The 20616-nt window shown below is 42.9% G+C and overlaps 1 protein-coding gene across 1 annotated transcript in view; it reads right to left on the bottom strand.

Moving 5' to 3' along the window:
- The window catches only part of RYR3 (ryanodine receptor 3), a gene marked incomplete at its 5' end in the record, with an annotated part of 211225 nt that overhangs the window by 70236 nt on the left and 120373 nt on the right, over positions 1-20616 (bottom strand). Inside the window, 4 exons of the mRNA XM_008584044.1 lie at positions 2150-2390; positions 5245-5565; positions 11867-11997; positions 19778-19859. Of these exons, the coding sequence (XP_008582266.1) occupies positions 2150-2390; positions 5245-5565; positions 11867-11997; positions 19778-19859 (775 nt within the window). The remainder of the gene's footprint in view (positions 1-2149; positions 2391-5244; positions 5566-11866; positions 11998-19777; positions 19860-20616) is intronic.

Raw genomic sequence — 20616 nt, 5'->3', positions numbered from 1 at the left:
GTCTTGAGTCTTGATCGTCAATAGTGACAAATGTTACTAAAGAGCTATTCCAGGAGCAACCTTACTCAATTTTTATTATTGTTTTCACCTCAAATTCTGACAAATTCCTTCTCTAAACTGCTAACATAATTACGTTATCAGAAATGACTAAAATGCTGACCCTTAAAGCAGCATTTCTCTAAAAGTGAGTATAATTTCTAGTAGGTAGGTAAGGAAATATATGATGAGAGACTGGGTGTGCGTGTGTGTGTAAGGTGTTTACTCGGGAAGGCTAAATATAAGTAATCTTAAATAAATTATTATAAATAAGTGCAATTTACCTTATAAAAAATGCTAAAGGGAGTATATCTGGACCTATTTCTTTTCCATGGCAGAATGGGATATGACTCAAAAAGTTAGCAATGTTTCCCCAAATATTCCTGCATTCTATCAATGTAATAGGTATCTAAAAATTAAACATTCCCAAATTTATACTTTAGGCCTTTAAACCTTAAGAGGGTGTGGTATAATAAAAACATGCACTTGGATACATTTGGTCTTTTCTTTTCTCCTTATTCCTGGCACAGAGCTCCGAAAACTCCCGAAATTTCCTTAGTAATAGGAGCATCTTTTATTTTTCACAAGGAACCCCTGTGACCACACCTGGATTTATGCTAATGAGGTGACCCTTGGGGCGACTAGATAACTTTAGGGTGGGGGCTGGTCACTAGAAGGACTAGAACTTTCCAATTCTCATTGGAAGCTCACTCAACATTTTCATTTTTTATACTGAAAAGGCAACTAAATGTAATGTGCATGAAAGATCTCATTTTTCCCTGCCATGCCCACAATCTTCCCCTAGTCAGTTGCTAGAAACTCCATTCTTCCACTTGCTCAGGCCCAAACTCCTGGAGTCATCTCTGACTCTCCTCTTTTCTCCCATTCCCAATCTGGAACTCCCAAGGGCTCTGTCTTCAAAACAGATTCAGAATCTGACAACTTCTTCCACCTTCACTGCTCCCCACTGGCCTCAGCTACCATCACCTTTTTTCCCCCAACTGTGGTAAAATACATATGACACAAAATTTCCCGTTAGTGATATTTAGTACATTCACATGTTTTGCAACCACTGTTACTATCTAGTTCCAGAACATTTTTATAACCCCAAAAGGAAACCCCAGTCCCCTCAGTCACTCCCTGCTCCTCCCTCCAGCCCCTGGCACTGCTAAATCTGCTTTCTGTCTCTACGGATTGCCACCAAGTCCTGACTGGATCATCGTGAGCCTCCCAACCGGTCTTCTCACTCCTCATTCACCCCAGCCCTCGCTGCAGTGCTCAAAGGGTGAAGCAGATCACATCACAGATTTGCTCAAAACCTCTGCCAGCTGCTTATCTCACTCTGAATAGAAGCTCTCACAGCAGTCTCCAAGGCCTGCCCACGTCACCTTCCGCCATCCCCTACTGCTCTCCTCGTCCCTCACTCTGCTCCAGCTACACTGGCCTCCTTGTGATCCCTTGAATACCCCAAACACACTCAGGGCTTGCAACAGACGTTCCCTCTCTGGCAACGCCCTTGCCCCAGACCTTTATGGTTCCCATCATCACTGCATTCAGGTCTTGGCTCAAATGTTGCTTTCTCAGTAACATCTTATTATAAAAACCATGACACCACTCCGCTTGGGGACTGTAATTCCCCTTACCCTGCATTATATAATTCACTTGTTTGTTTTATTTTTTTGTCTATGCTCCTCAGCCCCAGAATGAAAGCTCAGTAGGCCAGAGAGCTTGTCTGTTCTGTTCCCTCCTATCCCTTCCCTAGAGCAGTGCCCGACACAGTCAGGTGATATTTGCTGAGGGCATGTGGGGCTGAACAGCAGGTCTCAGGTCTCAGAGGGGCAGAAGAGGGTCCCTGCTGCCCTTCATCCACCAACTCCCTCTGACCTGTGGGGGCCTTTGATGATGAGGGGGTGGCCGTGCCACAGACCACACAGAATCACTGGTCAAGGAAAGCACCGCCCAGAGGTCCTCACCAGGGATGACTGGTGGCGGTGGCGGGTGTGACTTCCCTTCATCTCACCACTAACACACCCAGCTCCATCTTTCCATCCTATCCTGTTGTCCAGATTGGCCCCAGAGAGGGGCAGGCAGCCTTCCGGAGGCCTCCCCGCACCTGTTGTTGTCCACGTAGCGGATCAGCATGGGGTAGAAGGCGTAGAGATCCCTGCAGAGGACAGCGAACTCATCCAGGATGAGGAGCTCCGCCTCCTGGGTGTCGCCTTTGCCATCAGCTCTCAGCTGCTCCTCCTCCTGCACCGTTTTGACGGCCTTTTTCTTCAGCTTCTCCAGAGTTGGGATGAAGTGGCTTCTCAGCAGGTCGGGCCTGGCTTTGCTGATGATCGGCTGGGCGTACACTGCATTTGCAAACAAAGGGCGTTCCCTCGTGTCACACATTACAATAACTGATGAAAATGGGAGAAGTGGTACTGAGAGGTGGGGCTATGGCAATCCCATCACCTCAGGATGGAACCTGCCTCTTGCTGCTTTCCTGAATCTTCCCCTCGGCACTTCCCTCTCATGAAGCCACAGCAGGAGTGTCTGTGTTTGGGGGGGGGGGCAGCTTCAGGAGAAGGGCCCTATCCCGGCTCTGCTACTCCAGCCCACAGGGAGCCCTGCCACCCCGGACTCCTCATGCATGGCCGATGCCACACCTGTCAGTGCCCCTAACAGACTCTCTTGCATCATTTCATAGTCTGCTCACATTGGCTTGGGCTCTTGAGCTACATTTTCAACTCCCTGAAGGAAGCCTTTTGTTCATATTAACCAGTACTATGCTGAGCCAAGGGCAGGCACTCAATATGTGCTTTCTGGTTATTTTATAGAAAAGTCTGTTGTTAAAAGCAAATTATCCCAACTACAGTTCTCAGCTCCCAATATTTGAGAACTGCCATCCTACTGCCTGCAGGCTTCTCTGGGGCCTGAGGGAGGCAGATAATGCTGATAACAGCTATAAATGAACAGAAAAGGCTGGAGTGATCACTAGAAGAGGAAATGCAGAACGAGCAATCACTGGGGCTGCCATTTTGGCCTTCTTAAAGAGAAAGAGAAAGCCTACATGTCTACTCCACTTCTTATATTCTATTGGTCAGATATTGATTATCCTATTATGAATTAGACCAATAGAACATCCTATTCCATTGGTCTTTTTTAAAGATGACAATCAGAGAAAATAAAACAAGTGAAATAAAATAAGAGTCATGAACCATTGACAAGTACATCTGAATGTATATTTCAAAGTTTCTTTAGCTTAGGGCATTTCAATGGGAAACAGCTTACATTCAAGTAATTTTTCTTTCTAATCTTGCTTTCTCTTATTTTTTACTTTTATAAGAAGGACATGTTTAGAAAAAGATTAAGGGAGCTCTCTGATGAGATGCATTAACCAAGAAGTTGTGACTCATCAGCCCTCTCCAAGGCACAGCCCTGCTTCTGATCTGTAATGAGAATGGCTATACCTGACGTGGGTGATTTGGGGTTACTATTTAAAATTGGTATTGTTTAGTCACCAGGAATTAGGTGAGGTCTGGATTCACCTGTGGAATAATAGGCCAAACTTCAATTTTCATCAGTGTCCCTTGCGCTTTGACACTTTTCCTCCTTGTACCTCTAGGAAGTGAGCAAATTCTTTGATTCCCTTCCTTCCATTAATTCAGATATACCAATTAGAGCTCATCAAAAGGTTGTCTTGTCTTTTTCACACAATCATCTATATTTTGTAGTAGTTTTAGGTTTATAGAAAAATTGAGCAGAAAGTACAGACATAAGAAAACAACAAAAAATTGCCTTATGGTTAACAATATTTTAGGGCTGATGGGTAAGAAAGAAACACCAACTCTATTTACTCATACGTTCACAGAAGCCTATGTTATCTAACAGCCATCAGCATCCAAAGCATTTACGATTTCGACCTCAGTTCATTTTTGAGACAGGAAAGGGGCAGGAAATTTTCTTTCTTAGTCTTGCAGAAGGACACTTATTCATTTGTCCAGGAAGGAAAATACCCAGTGTTGGGTTAATAGCTCCCTTTAGTCTAGCCATTGGTCCAGGACATTATATGGGTGAAGCTGTTACTTGTGGACTCCACTATCTACACTGTAGGCCCATCAAACCCAATGATGTTGTTTTAGCTATTGCCTCCTCAGACTCTAGTTTGACATAGAGCACACTAAATATTTGTGGTTTCCTGACTGTGGAAAGTATGGCTATTCACTTTCCAAGCCTGTCACTTTTTGAGTTTCCTTCAGCAGCAGAAAATTGGCTAATAACACTCATTAACAGCCTACTGCATGCAAGGACTTTTAGAGGGGTATGAAAGAAAGAAACAAAAACAAAGCAAAAATGAAGTGCTGCTACTGTGAACTTGCATTAGAGAGTGTCTAAAAAGCATCAGGTGAACTAGAAGTGCAGAGCAGTGTTAAGGAACTTACAGTCAGCCCAGAAGGGAGTGAGTTTTATACATGTGGAAAATACACAGGATCACTCACCAAGAAAGTTATGGACAATTACTACCGTAAGAGCAAATGGAGTTATGAAATACCAAAAGGAAATAGAGCAGTGGTCATTGGCGCTGAGTGTTTATCATTTGTGGGGCCTGAACTAGTAGGAGAGTGGGTAGGAGCGTTTGCTCCAGGAACCTCAGGAGAAAACATCGATTGTTTTTACTCTTAAGCAACTGGGGTAGCAGAAGGGGGAGGTTTAAAGATCGAACAGAGCTTGCTCAAAACCATTATGGATGCTGTGGACTGACTGAATTGTGTCTCCCAAAGTCCATATATTAGAAGCTTAATTCCCACTCTAACTGTTAAGGCGTGGGAAATCCTATTATGGTAATTGAAAAGAGGTGATTAGATTGTAGGACCATGCCATAGAAAATGGGTTAATAATGGCGTCAGGGGCATGGTTCTGAGGGCTTTAAAAGCAGAGCACTTGAGAATCTCTCTCTGCTCTGCCACCTTCTGCCATGTGAGACCCCTGGCTCACCGTTGCCACCACCAAGGCCTTCACCAAATGTGCTCCCTGGACTTTGAACTTCCCAGCCTCTGAAACTATAAGCAATAAATTTTGTTTTCTTTATAAATTACTCAGTTCCAAATATTTTGTTATAAGCAACAGAAACAGACTAATAGAATAGAATAAACAAAAGAGATGAAAAGAGAATCCAGCTCTCTTGGTCCCTATGCCAGGGACTGGGAAGAAAGGCACTGGTACCTGCAATGCGCTTCATCCAGGAGGCCTCATCAATGCCCAGGTTGTTGTTGATGATCTTTAGAATATTGCCCAGGATGAGACTGAGGTGCTCAGAGGTGACCTTGGTGCAGCAGGGTCCTGTGCTGGGAGGAAGGTGCTCAGGTCCCCTCTCCCACCAGTAGGACAGGTAGTTGCAGAGCATGGGCAAGATGACCTCGATGACGTGGGGCATCTCTGTGTACCGGGCCCCAGACTCAGACAGGTCATTGATTTCCTTCATCAAGCCTTCCAGCTGGGGGATGTCAGGACACATCTCTTCCACCATGTCCGGCATCCCCAGAACTGACCGAGAGGGCACAGGAAGAATAGAGGGACAGTAATTCAAAAGAACAATGGGTGCAACCTTCTCTCCCTCCATCCCCCCTTCCTTTGGTCTTTAGACATAACTTTCCAGAGCCTCATGGGATAAACATGGATGTGGAGCGGCTTTTGTCCTCCAGCTGTCTGTGTACAGCTGTGGAGCCTTCAGAGGCTGTGGATCTTCCTATGTTATACTGAGGTTAAAACACTTAGACATATGATGAAAGGAGCAAAACAGAGACAGGGCTGAGGCACAGTTCCTAAGATTTCTCTGTGATAAAGCCTGTTTCTTGGTTTCTTCCTCTTGGCCAGCCTGTCTGCCTGGGCCTTAGTGTGTCCATTGCAGGAAAGGCAGTAATAGGAGAAGAAAAGCCACAGTGTTTGGTTGAAAAATCATGATTCAATCACCTGAATCATATCTGTACTGTTTAGAAACAGAAGAACAAAATCCTTTCACCAAATATTCCTTTGGCTGGACCAAAGAAAATAATACTGTCCATCCAGCTGAAACTTTCGGGAAAAAAAAAATCACATATACATCGATTTCTGGCTTCAGAACAGAAATTATCAATGACTTGAGGTGACTTGATTGACTTCCTGTCAATCACTTAAACCTTTTGTTTCTGAAGGCTTATTTAAAAGGAATAATGAGTTAGCCCTATCTTGTCCTCACCCTGAATGATTGAGGTCACTTCACTGGACAGAAGGAGTTCAACATGAAACCAGGGAGGGTTGTCAGATACAAGGATTGGAAACAGAAGAAACTGAGGGTTAGCTGTCCTGCTCCCCTGATGGTAAAGGACATTCTTCCCTGCAAGACAGGAGGACCAGAAGCATCCTGAGGTTTTTGACAGGTGAGAAGATAACAAGGGCTCTGAGCAGAGGGACAGAGGACGGTTCTGAGTAAGCAGCACAAGCCCAAAGCTTTGCACATCCACCCACTGATCTGACTGTTCCTACAGAATCTGCCCGGGCCCAGGAGGCAGATCACGTGTGTGCTTTACCCTCAGACCAAACTTCTCAAACTGGGGCAAAAGTATCAGGTGCCACAAGAGCTAGGGAGTCCAAGAAGCCACAGGAAAAATGTGGAGTATTTTCTCAGAACACTGGTTTCACTAGAAGATTTCAGAAAATCATTTTTGATGTTAGGAGCAAAATACAATGTTTTTATGAATATCCAAGGACAAAGCAGAAGACTTTAAATAAAATTTGTCTAGTGAATTGGGTTATACCTGCAGGCCGTTTGCCATTGTGGTTACTAATGGCCTGAGGTCTCTCCTTTCTAGATTTTAGATTCAAAGGAGTTGAAGGGTTAACAGGAATGGCCACACCAAATTCCTGACCCTTAAGAATACTGGCCAGTTGAAAGGGACTGTTCTGACTTCTCCCACAGTTGTACTGCCTGGAGCAGAAGTAAGAATAATCCTGGCTGTCTTGGAGAAAACAAATCTGCAGTTGAGACAAGCAGTTCTTCTGGGATGGATGTGCAGCTGCAAAGCGATGGACCTGCAGCAGCCTCTATGCTGTGGAGCTGGCCCAATGAAGCCCTATCACCATTCCCTAGTGATGACTTCCTGTTGACATCACTATAGCTTTTTGATGGATGGAAACTAAAGATCTCTTTCCCTTGGAAGTCAGGAGCAGACCAATGTCTTTTAAAATCCAGGCAATTCAGGGCTGACCCCGTGGCGCACTCGGGTGAGTGCAGCGCTGGGAGTGCAACGACGCTCCCACTGCGGGTTCGGATCCTATATAGGGATGGCCGGTGCACTCACTGGCTGAGCGTGGTGTGGGCGACACCAACCCAAGGGTTGTGATCCCCTTACTGGTCACACACACACACACAAAAAAGCTAAAATCCAGGCAATTCAAAGGAAAAATAGCATGAAAGCAAACAAACCCTGAATTTCTTTGGTTTTCAGTAGAAGGGAACTATATAGGTCAGATATGGTCCATTGCCAATGTCAGTCACCCAAGGGTTGTGATCCCCTTACTGGTCACACACACACACACACAAAAAAGCTAAAATCCAGGCAATTCAAAGGAAAAATAGCATGAAAGCAAACAAACCCTGAATTCCTTTGGTTTTCAGTAGAAGGGAACTATATAGGTCAGATATGGTCCATTGCCAATGTCAGTCATTTGCAGAGAAGGAGTCTATCCTGCATCTTGCAGCAGAACAACAATAGTTCTGGGTGACAACAACATGGGAGTCTGGAGAGACACTTATAAACAAAAAAGTTTTACACATACACTCTCAGAGTAATTAGGTAAAGGCAGTGAAGTCAAACTTTCTACCTTGAGGCTCTGCACACAGAACAATGCCAACTGCCACAGATGCAACTGAATTTGTAATTATGTGCTGTAAGATTATAAATGAGAAGACTCTGTGTGTGTGTGTACATTTAAATGTCACTGACAGTACATCATCATGGACTCTTTCTTTTCTGCCTAAGAAAAACACAGAGTTGCTTGAGGTTGCTGCACTGGCAGTCATCATAATGACCTTTAAAAGTTATTTATATGTAATCGGTCCTTGAGTGGAACAAATATTTGCAATTCAGAAGGTGTTTTGTACTTCAAATGCCACATAATAACCCCACAGAATGAACTCTGCTGAGTTAGCTACCTGAAAACCAGCCTTAGCTGGGTCCGATTAGAATTGGACACAAGATCATTGGGGAGAGTCATTAGAACTGTCTTTTCATCTTCTGGATTAACAGTTCTCAAAGTGGCGCCCTCCCACCAGCAGCATCAGCATCCCCTGCAACCTTGCTAGAAATGCCAGTTCTCAGGCTCCACTCCCTAGAGTTAGAAACTCTACAGGTAGGGCTTAGCACACTTCAACAAGCTTTCCAGGTGATTCTGATGCATGTTAGAGTTTAAGATCCACTGGGTTAGACTCTTAGGTCCTATTTTCTTCACTTCTCAGCTCTTCCCTCAAGAAGACAGCATCAAAGAACACCAGAAATACAGGCAGATGGCTTACACTGGAAGTGGACCTCTTTTCTCTTTGAAGGTATGGAAGGCTGGTGACAGGGTGTTTTGGTCAATCCAATATTCTGATTAATAGACCACTGTTTAACACAACCAAGAATTTATCTAGTTTTGAATAATTGGCACATAACAATGTTAAACCTCTTCTAGGCATATCTTAGTAACTTTTGGATGAGTAAGAAAATGCTCTAGTATCTTGTAGGGCATTGGAGATACTAATATTAGTAACTCTGCTGGCAAAGTACCAAATGTCAAGTAGGAGATGTCCAACTGACTGAAGCCCTGATAAGTCAGTACATACTGTATTTCTAAACCACAGGCTCACATCATTCATCACCCTATACATCCCCACCCACATCCCTCAGGCCACCCACTTAGTAATGAGTGAAGTCTACATTCTTATAGTCTATTAAGCCATCATTAGTCATTCTCTGGTTTCAGGTAAGCCTGCTTATCCCAGAATACATATTCACACACACCCTACTCTTCAAGAGCTATGCACATGGTCAGCATTTACTCTTCTGATTAATCCAGTGATGAAAAACACAGGCTCTAGGGGATTGGGTGTTGGACGATCACTGATGGATGAAGGACTATGTCATCTCTAATCACAACCTTGTCTCCTTTCTTCTTTCGGAGTATGCAATGATTAATATGCATTTTTTATTTATGAATATGTCTTATTAAGTCAATGCAAAGGTATATAAACATTTTTCCAATAGCCCTTGGAAAGGAGAAATATGGAAGAGTCATTCCCCTCCCTCCCAAAGCCAATGCGGATTTTCCACTGTCTCCATCACATCCTCCTTTTGTCCTGCAAATGCACCTCTATGAACTGAGGAGCAGAGTAGGTTTATCCCTTTCCTTGGGTGCAGTTCTACACTACAGAGACAGTGGTGATACAGAGACAGACAGAGATACACTATTTCCCAAGTCTCAATTGGAGCAGATCTGTCATGACTGGGCCCCAGGTCCCTTGGGAGCTGGAGAACAGCACTTGGGCTGGCATTTGCCTGCAGATGACATGGCCACTTCTCAACTTCACTAAAGCCGGCCCTGTTGCTCAGCTCCCACTCTAGCAGCAAAGCTGTGACTCGCTTGGAATCATGAGTGGGCAGAGAAAAACAAGGTCGGAAATACATTTTTTGCTAGGCTCAAAGGAGAAAAAGGGTGAGATGAGGCTGAGGGGGGTGGGAAAAGGTGAACTTACAGACTTCATGTGGGACTTTGGAAAGTTGAGGCAATGTTTCTCTCTTGAACAGCTCTGAGAACACTGGTCTCCACTGTATTCTAACTTAGTAAGGAATTGTTTTAGCGCCCTTATCTAAATTGTCCTGGTGATCATTTCTGGGGCAATGTGCTCCTGTCATCTGAAGTAAGGACAAGCAAGCAGGAATAAAGCTACCATGGCTTAGCCCGCTGCACTCAGATGAGAAGAAAGTGGTGGCAGAGAGGCGTGGCATGGACTCTCTCTCTCTCAAAACTCTTCTCCCTTAGGGTCTCATGGCAGCTAGAGAAGGAGGCTTGGACTAAATAGAGTTGCTGCGAAGCCTAGCCATCCACTGGTACTGTACATTGGAATAGGCTCCAATCACAGTCAGCTACTTACCTGTCCTGGTGAGTTACAGTGTGATGTCAGTTCCCAAGTAAGGGGAATATTTTTTTTTCAAATAAACCAGTAATGTGAGTCCTTCGTTAGATCATGATACAAAGATGAGAGGAAAATGCAGACAATAGGTCTATAATTAAGAATTGGATTGGCACACGGAAAAGAGACATTCAGAGAAAGTGTGTGCCCCGTACAAGGACAGTAGAGCTGTGACTCAAACTCAGATCTGACTCTGAAGCCTATATTGATTCCTCTACCCCATTCCCCAAAATCATAATTGTCTTATGAATATAATTTAACTATTAGTTTTTTATGTAGCAATTTTGTGACATTCGATGTTGTTAATTTGTAGTTTTAATTTTTAGATATGTGAAATGCAATTTTAATTCAGATTTGCTTTCCAAATACAACCCAAGACAATATAAGCAATATAATATGCAGAAATGAATAATTATCTGATGAATTCAATCAATTTGTAAAGTTCAAACCCAAACTTTAAAAAAAAAAAGAAAGAATTGGATTGGGTTTATAGTGTTCAAACCCATCTGGCTTATAATTTTTGCTCCAGATTACACCAAATCATTATAGTTCTTTCTAGAGTCCAAACTTGATTCAAGGTACCTACTTGAAGCTTCTCTATTCTATGTCACTGCCCTTAAGCAGTATCACAATTAATCCACATATGAGGACCTTCCCTTCCACTCCCAGAGGCAGGTTTACAACCTGCCTTGGATTTTAGTTCCAGGTTATTCTATAATAGAGAGTAAAAAAAACTTCTTCTGTAGAGGGCCAGACAGTAAATATTTTAGGCACTGCAGGTCAGTCTTTACTGCCTCTACTCAACTCTGACAATACAGTGCTAAAGCAGCCATAGACAATATGTAAATGAGTAGGTATGGTTGTGTCCAATAAAACTTTATTTATAAAAATAGGTAGGGGGCCATATCTGCCTCGTGGCCATAGTTTGCAGACCCTGTTATAGAACTTTAGTGTGTCAATGCTCCTGTTAAAAAATTCTTTTTCTTGTATAATTTCAAGTAGGTATGGTTGTGTCCAATAAAACTTTATTTATAAAAATAGGTAGGGGGCCATATCTGCCTCGTGGCCATAGTTTGCAGACGCTGTTATAGAACTTTAGTGTGTCAATGCTCCTGTTAAAAAATTCTTTTTCTTGTATAATTTCACTTCCTCCTGATGTTTTTCTGTGTCTTATCTTCCATGAAGACAGAGAATATGTGGCCAGCATTCTTCAAAGCACAGCCTCTCCTTGGACTTGAAGACTATAAATAAATTACTGGTGTGGATGTGCCCATTCTGATGCCACTCTGGAGAGGGACTGCAAAAAGGTAGTTGTGTGCCCAGGTGTAGAAGGACAATTGAGACCCAGGACAGACAAGAGACCCTGTGATCTTAGGATAAAAGAGATAGAGAAATCAACTACACTGTCTCCTCATTTTACAGAAGCCAAAGCCTAATGATAACAAAGTCTGGCCCATGCTCATTTCTCCAATAAGATGGAGATGTGCAGCCGAGTCCCTAACTCTGAGCTTCTGACCCCTCTTGGACCATGTAAAACAACAGTGCTGTAGGCCTGCTGCTCCTGCCTGGGTGGCCTTCCCAGCTGCTCTCTTCTCAGCACATGGGATGGGTTGATGATGTCTGTGGGAAGATACTTACTGGACCTCTCCCTGGGGGTTTTGGTGTTGAAGACCGAGAGTGGATTATAGCGGTTAAGGGTGGGCTCCAGGAATGCCACTGGTATGGCGGCTGCCAGTGAAGCCAGACATTCTCCAAGGGCAGGACGTTGCCTGGAAACAAAGAAGTTCATTTAGAAGTGATGCCACCCACGTGCTGGCTCCAAGCATCGGCGGGCCAGGCCCCTTTCCTGGGGTGTCTCAGGCCACTTCCCCATAGATGAACCCACTGGACATCCTGGGTCCTGGGCTCGGCAAAGTTGCATGCATTTCTCCCTCCCCCATCTCTCTCCAGACACTGACCAATAGTTTAAAATGGTCTCACTACTTGGAACCTAGCTCTGAACTGGCTAAGGTGATAGAATACAGTACAGCTTTGCCCCTCTCTCCAGCATGTCTAGGAGCAAGTTCTGCTGATACCCAAATTGAGATTGATCCTTCTTGCTCTCAAAGTGCTTTGAAATCTTCTGCATAATTTCTCTCCGTCTACTCTCTGCTCTGGATGGAGCCTCTGTCCACTCGTGGGAACAGGAAATAACAGGCCAAAGCATCAATAAGATGCAAAATAAAAGATCTGTCTTACAGTAGAAACAATTGTCTGTAAAGCCTATTTCTTGATTTAGAGGAGAAAACCTCTAACACCTATTACTCCTCTCCCTCCCTTCTACAAATAATTGAGTGTTTTAAGCTCTAGCTTTTAAGTCTATCTGTGAAACAAGCAAATAAACAAAAAATGCTTGGGATTCCTAGCTCAGATTCTGAGTTCTCCAACTGAGAAGACTCATACTTGCTTGCAGGGTAACCACATCTCCGTGCTTAGGGACTGGCTGGTCAAAGCAGAGCTAGGACTGAAACAGCACTTCTTCTTCCCACTAAGCTGGGCTTAGTTTGGGGATTGTACCTCATCTATGCTGGTGAGACAAGATGGTGAGTGTGCTGGCTGGAAGGGCCCTGTCTGGGAGCTAGCATCTGTTGCTTTCAGATGAATGAGAGACCAGAGCCATCCGTTTATCACCCATCCACGTCTCTCTCGGCCACTCACTGGCATCCAAACACAGACAAATTACACACCTGTCCTGAGAGCTACACCTGTGATATCAGTTCCCAAATATATGGAAAATTTTTTTCAAATAAACCAGTAATGTGAGTCCTTTGTTAGACCATAACGCAAAGATAACGAGTGGGGAATGCAGACAACAGGTCTATAATGAAGCATCGGGCGGGGTTACTGTACCCATGCCCACCTTGTGCCTCATTCTGCCCTCCTCTGTGACTGATCAACAGTGACTGAGCACTGATGCTGTGTATATCATGTCCTCCCACAGAGTCCCTGCAGCTGAGGGGGTTAGGCTGAAGCTGGGGGGATGTTACAGGACCATTACAGGGACAACTGACAGCTGGAGAAGGGGCACATGGAACCCAGAGCCAGTGCTCCCCACCCCACTGCAATTCTGTGGAAACAGAAAGACACTCCACTCTCAAGGGTTCCCTTCAGCACACCACTAAGACATGTACCCAAGACTTTGTGTTAACTGCCCCTGACTGTGGCAACAGCTAACAATCCCAGCAGCACCAAGAAACCAGAATGTCAAAAGCACAGATTCTGTGAAAGTGGGTAACGAGCATTTACTATGGGGGGAGGGCTGAGGAAAGCCGTTCTTTTACTGAGGAGTCACCACACAGTCTTAACTGTAACCTCTGTCCTCCAGGTGGTGGAAGCCCTTTCCCACCAAATGCAGAGCAAATACAGAACCTGTGTTCTATATAGGACCCTGAAGTCATGTGACCAAATAACATATCTTCATGGGACAAATCATAAGGATTAGAATCAACCTGCAACTTTATTATATCATGGAGAAATAGGTATACCTGAATTGAAATAAATATGTGATCTTAACTGGTCTTGAAAAAATGACTGGACAGGACTGTCTGGATAGAATCAGAATCTGCAGGGGGCGAGCTTGAGAGTGTGCAGAACCTGTTGCATGAGGTGCAAGAGAAATCTGCGGGCCTGGCGAGGGGAAGGAGGGAGAGGGTGGGCGAGCTGGCAAAAAGTTGTATGGTCCTTGGAAAATCCACCCAGTCTTCATTCAAGTTACTAAACTTATGAAAAAGGTGATGTTTAAAATTACTTTAATGAAACAATATATGTGGTGTCATTCCTTATCTTCTTAGCCTTGGCTCTTAGGGAACTAGCTGACAGCTTATTTGGCCATGACGTATTTGAGCAGAGAACTTTAAAATCATCCCCCAACAAGCAACAGTGCATGGACAGGTCCTCAGTCCGGCAATCACCTCTTAGCTAGCAGCACAGCCGTGTTCCTCTGATGAAGGTTTGACTGTCACAGCCCATCCACCCCGGTCTGCTCCGGAGGCAGAGCAGCTGTCTCTGGATGAGACAAACCCCACAACGTCCTGTGTATTCACACGGCTCTGGGTCCCACTGGAAGCATGTCGGGGTGGAAGGAGAGGGAGGCTGTGGACACTCCTGAGACCTGGGTGTGCTTCTGGAAGCTTCTACAATGCTGCCTCACTTCTGAGGAGGCCTAGACCAGGCCTGTCTCCCCCACCTTTCCTTCTCACCACCTGTTGTTCTCCGATTATTTCCCTTCTTTGCCAAGCTCAAGACAGTGGACAGGCATGAGAAGAGGGCCACCTCTTCAATGTCAGACATGAGTGGCCAGTGCCCTCAGTGACAACAGATGACAGTGAGGCCCTCTGTACACCAGGTATGAGGACCCACAGGGTGCTGGTTTTACAGCTGGTCAACCACAGTTGCCACTGAGGAGAAATAGGGCATTTCCCCCCTTCAGTCTTGTCCCTGGGAGGAGGAAATAAGGAGATAAATCGTGAAGGGAAAGAAGAGCCATGCAGAGAGCACTGATGAGAGAAAATCTGGGCAGAAATCAGGGATGACATGGGCAAGATCTCAAATGTGGGAGCAAATTTTAGTGGGCCCAGGGAGATGAACCTGGGAAACAGACAGTCCTGAATTGCCTTGATACTAACTTGATCCACTCTTTCCCTTTTATTTCTCTCTTACCAAAATTAAAATCATGATTTTAAGGCGATCCTTGGGGCAAAAGGCAGTTGAGAAGTCTCAGTTCTCCAGTGCTGCACTGACTCAAGGGACATGGCCCTGTCTTCTCTGATATTAATTGCTGACAAACCTGAGTCTCAACAAGCTACACAACAGGGCATTTTCTAGTCTAGAGTACATGATGATGCTAATTAGCTGCTGTGCTAAGAGAGATAAATAACAGCTCCCCTGGCCTAGCTGTTAAAATTTCTGCACTGTAAAAGGAAAGCCCAGAAGTCTGCCAATGAATGCTCCTGGCTGTGAAATATCAGGGTGAATGACCTTGGCCCCAGGCCCAAGGATGGACTGAGGAAGGTGCAGGCCTGCTGTTATGACGTTCTGTGGTCATCAGCGCCCCCCAGGGGGCAGTTTGGGCATTGACCAAGCTTCCGAGCAGGGCAAGGGCTCCAGCCGGAATCAGCTCCACAAGAACCAGAAAATCTACTTGAAGAGTTTGTCACTGGATATGGAAACTCCTGTTGTCGTCTCCACTCTTATGTCTAGTACAGTGCTTCTCACAGAACAGGTACTTGGTCAGTGGTGACAGACTAAAGAGGACTCAATTAGTATTTAGGTTTTTGTTACTTCCTAATCTGACAAGTACCAGGGTTTCCTTGTCCGTCTCTCAATTTTATTTTCATGGATCTGGACCTCGCCTCTAACATGTTCTTTATCAGGGACATAGGCAAAGACAAAGCCATCACAGTAATAATAATAATAATAATCGATGACATTCTCACCACTGTCTCAACGAGAGAATATTCCAAAAGAAATGTCTCTGCTCGGTTCCAATGACTTTCCCCCCTCACAGTCAACCCTATCACCACGGTGGATGGAATCTTTCCTATCCACAAAGCACACTCCAGGTATAGTTGGAAACCAAATATTTGGTGATTCCTTATATCCCCCTAAGGACATTCATTATCGAGGAAACTTCAGAAAGAGGTGATAGAGAAATGGTGGGATTACTGCACTTTCCTCACTAAAACCCACAAGAAATGAGGGAAAAAACTGAAAAGAAATCTGGATCTATACTGAAATTAGAAAATGTGTGATAACTTCAAACCATGAAGTATGGATCAAATCGAGTGAGAACACTGAAATGGAAATGTATATGCCAGACCTAGAAGAAACCACAGAAATCTCTGGAAATAAATATGGGGGTTTTAAAGGGGCCAAAATATGAGTTTTTGCTTGAAACAATGAGGATTAAGGGTGTGAATGGGCCATGGGAGACCTGCTGGGCAACATGTGTGTGGGCCAGGTTCCTACTGCAGAGTGGCAGATGGGACCAGAGCAGGTACACATGACACCTGCCATTCCTATGACCTTTACTCCTAGGCTGGAGAATCACTGGAGGTGAGGTGGAGGAGAAGAGTGGCAAGTAACCTGTTTTGTAGCTGCTGACCCGAGTTCTCTGAGTAGAGGATAAACATATTAAATCACTAAGCAAAAGTCCTATGACTACAGGATGCACTCAGAGTTTCACCATTCTCTCATCGGGGCCAGTGGCTCACATTGGGTGGGGGAGGACATCAGAGACCGAGTGTAGGTGCTTTGCTAGGGCTAAAGGCACTGCTGACTTAGTGCAAAAGAGTTAGTGCTGAGCCAGCTTCTCGGGTTTGAAGCTGCCTGCTGTTTCTTCACCATTCTCTTCCACTTACACACACACACACACACACACACACACACACACACACACTCCACATTCTCAAGAACTAGCAAAGTACCTAATGATCAAGAAATAGATGAGAAGCATAGTTCAGAGGAAGAATTATCCAGGAAAAAATACAGAAAATTTTTTCTCTATATACTCACAGAAAAGAAAGAAAACAAAAGGAGAATCAGTAACATGGAGGAACTTTGAGAAAATTCATACAGATGCTAAATGGTAAAGGACAATTAGCTAAAAGTTACTAGAGAGAAAATGAGAGATATGGAAGATTAAGGAAGGAAAAAGCCAATAAATACACATAATTGTGCTCCCTGAACAACAGATAAGAAAAAAACTTTAAACTATATAATAAAATAAAAGTTTGGTGACATATAGAAAGACCCAATTTTGAAAAGTGAAGGGGCACATGAAGCTCTGAGAAGAAGTGGAGGGGACTGATACGGAATATTCAACCGTGTGACACAGCATAGTGAGGCTGATGAGCTTTAGGACTACAGAGAGAATCCCATGAACAGCCCGTGTTCCCCTTCCAATGCATCACCTGGTCCAGGGAACACGCTTTGTCAGAATACAAAGAAGCAATGTCTATATGCTTTTAAGGGAAGAAAATTATGACCAAGGGGTTTATACCATAGAAATTGTTCACATATAAAAGTCAAGGGATCGTATGCAAGGACTCAAGAGTATCTAAGAGCTGTTGCAAAAACAACTACTTGATGAATCTGGCCAACCAAAAAAGATAAATCAAAATAAAAAATTTAGGAATGGTAAAGTTTGGTTCAAAAGGATTGGTGATGCACTGAATCATTTAAATACATATTTAGATAAACAACTCAGGGAACATTGATTCTAAAGTAGAATGTAAATGTTACAATAAATTTTATGACAAAAATGGAAAGGTAGAAAGAACAGGAGGTACCCAGGAATATAAATGTACTGAATTTGCTCATCTTTTAAAGCAGGGAATTAAAGGGATATCATATCTAAACAATGAATTTAAAAAATGAGTTCTATGATAAAACATTCAGTTTTATCTTTATCCAACAAGACAAAGTTGCAGAGCAATATAGATATTATTTATCATCTCACATGTGTAAAAATGTACATGTGCAGAAAACATACAGCACGGTGATATCTAAACAATGAATTTAAAAAATGAGTTCTATGATAAAACATTCAGTTTTATCTTTATCCAACAAGACAAAGTTGCAGAGCAATATGGATATTATTTATCATCTCACATGTGTAAAAATGTACATGTGCAGAAAACATACAGCACGGTGCATACCAAACTGTGATTAGTGGATTCCTTTGTGAATTGGATCTAAGTAGGAGGGTGGTCTGGGGTGAGGAAAATGGTAGACTTTTAACTTTACATACTTCTGTACATTAGATTTTTTCTTTTTTGAATAAGCACCTCTTTCTTTCGCAAGAAAAAAGAAAATAAACAAATAAAAACCATTAATAGTACCAGTATCTCAACTCTAGGATTTTAAATCTCCAATTCCTCAGTTGCTTGGTTAACCAACAGAGAGGTAATAGGGGCAGCCTTGACCTAGAGGCTTCTCCAAGCCTTGACTTCTACCAATACAGAGCACAAAACACAAGCACTAATCTTCACAGCACTGCAGATATGCAATAAACCTGGGATGAATATATGAATAAAGTATTAAAAAGTCATAGGAAGAGCAGTCTTTTTCTGGTTTGACATTTCAGAGTTGACCTTTCCTTGGCTTTTTTTTTATTTTCAAGAGAAGAATGCATAAGCTTTACAAAAAATTGTACAAAGAAACATGCACACACATATGGATGGATGGATATACACACATATAACCAGAGAGAATAAGAAAAGATATTAAGGAAATATTTACAAATGCTCAATGGAAGAAATGAATTAAAGACACCTTACGTACATGAAATTCAGTATTAATTTAAACAAATTTTATTGATTTCCCTGTTGATTAAAACTTCTGTCTGCCCATTTCCTATTCCTAAATGACAAAATGCCTTATTCACATTTTATGTAAAACAATAAGGAAAGCGAGGCAATTGTAAGGATGTACAATCATAACCAAAACAAATTTAGTCATTAGTTCCTCAACTAATTTCTTGAGCTCTGGAAGCTATTTGGAAGCTGTGATTATGAAGAAACCAACATTTCATCAACATTTTTCGGTGTGAAACACCACATGATTTCAAGTCATTAGTTTTTTAGTTTGTGAAGGAGCCAAGGTCTTTGTTTGTTTTATTGAGAAACTGCAATTTGAATCTATCTACGTTTTGACAAGAAACAAAGGTTTGTTAGTGGTTTGTTTGATAAAAGCATCATAAGTAGAGGCAGCATCTGAAAAGGAGATACCGAAGGATGTTCAGATTAAGTAATTTTAAGGACAGACTGAATTCCTTCTGGTTTGATTGTTTGAAAGGACAAAAGAGAAAAAAATAAGTCTTCCAAGGATAAGACTAAGTCCAGAGTTTTGTTAATACTGTGTTTATCCTTCTGATCTTCCCTATGGATTTGAACAGAACAACACAACGCAAGGCATTTGATGCTGAAAAGCAAGGGGTCACTGAAGGCCTCCCCTATGGCAGAGAAGCAAAGCTGGAACCCAGGCACCACTGCAAATAAGTTTGTTCAGATTCAAGATTACTGAACAGCATTTCTGCTACCAACCTGTGCACTTGTTTAAAACTATAGCTAATTTGACAGCCAAGAGTGGTCAAGGTCCAAAGTGTATCACATAGAAACTCATTAAACACTAAAGCAACTGCCTCATGTCCCTTGAGTTTTTCAGCAAGCTTTAACCGCAGGAACCCTGGAAGCTATTTGGAAGCTGTGATTATGAAGAAATAGATACATGTCTCACATCTTTTGGTTCCTAGCAAATGTTTTAGCTTGGCTATATTCTTCTGGCCACATACATTCACCAGCTACCTCCACAGAACTCATAAATCTCAGTACCTCATTACACTTCTTAATATTGCTATAAACATTTCATAGCCTAGGCTCAAAACCACTGTTCCATATCACTGAGCATTTTGGTTTTGCTGGATTGAAAAGATGTCATTAAGTGTTTAAGAAACTTTAAGTAACATTTTTTCTGAGCCGGAACTGTTAGCTTCTTTTGTTCACTAATTACCTTTCAACATAGATGTTCTTTCCTGTCCCAAGGGAGTAGAGGCTGCACAGTATGTGGTAGCATGAAATCTGCACGTCACTCACTGAAACAAAGAAGAGATGTCATTACTGCACGTCAATTGCAGCTGCACCTCCTGCACATGAAAAGGGTCCATAAAGAGAAAAAATACGGGCATGAGCCAAGAGGAGCTCTCTCTTTTTCTCTTTTTTTAAACAAATGTAGCTCTTGTCTACCCAGATGAGATGCTAGTTTTCTAGTTGCTAACTGGGAGAGAAAACACTGATAGGAAATATTCCCCATCAAGCCATCCCAATTCCTTTGTGGGGCTTATAATGCAGATCACATTGCTTCACAGGAAAGGAATCATCTGACCAATGGATCCTTCCACAATGGGATTATTTTTTCAATAGAGAGAGACATTATAGTCAAATTTTATTCAGTGCAATATTTCTTTCCTTTGGAAGAAAGAATGTAGAAAACCTGAAGCTTGAGTCTTTTGCCCATTTCCCAGGAAGATATGTACAAGAGCCCTATCTTCTTCAGAGACATAGCAAAATTCCTCATGTCTGTCTATCCGAAGTTCTCAACTGTGTGTTTTTCAAAAGGCAATGCAATCATATCACGAATTTACCATGTTTCCTAAGGGAAGGAGGGAATGACCTGCTTAGAAACTCATAGAGTTTAATCTGGAGGCTACATGCCCTGCCCCTACCCATGTCTGGAACACATGTCAAGACTGTGACTACTTTAACACAATCACAAATAATTTAATGTTTTATTTTCAACCAAGAGATTACATTGTTTCCATGACACAAAATAATGAGTTTAGATGTCTTCCC

Source organism: Galeopterus variegatus, unplaced genomic scaffold (assembly GCF_000696425.1).
Source record: "Galeopterus variegatus unplaced genomic scaffold, G_variegatus-3.0.2 Scaffold3133, whole genome shotgun sequence".
In the NCBI taxonomy this organism is placed as follows: Eukaryota; Metazoa; Chordata; class Mammalia; order Dermoptera; family Cynocephalidae; genus Galeopterus; species Galeopterus variegatus.
Note: the sequence above shows the minus strand (reverse complement) of the source record. Positions and strands in the feature narration are given on the sequence as shown.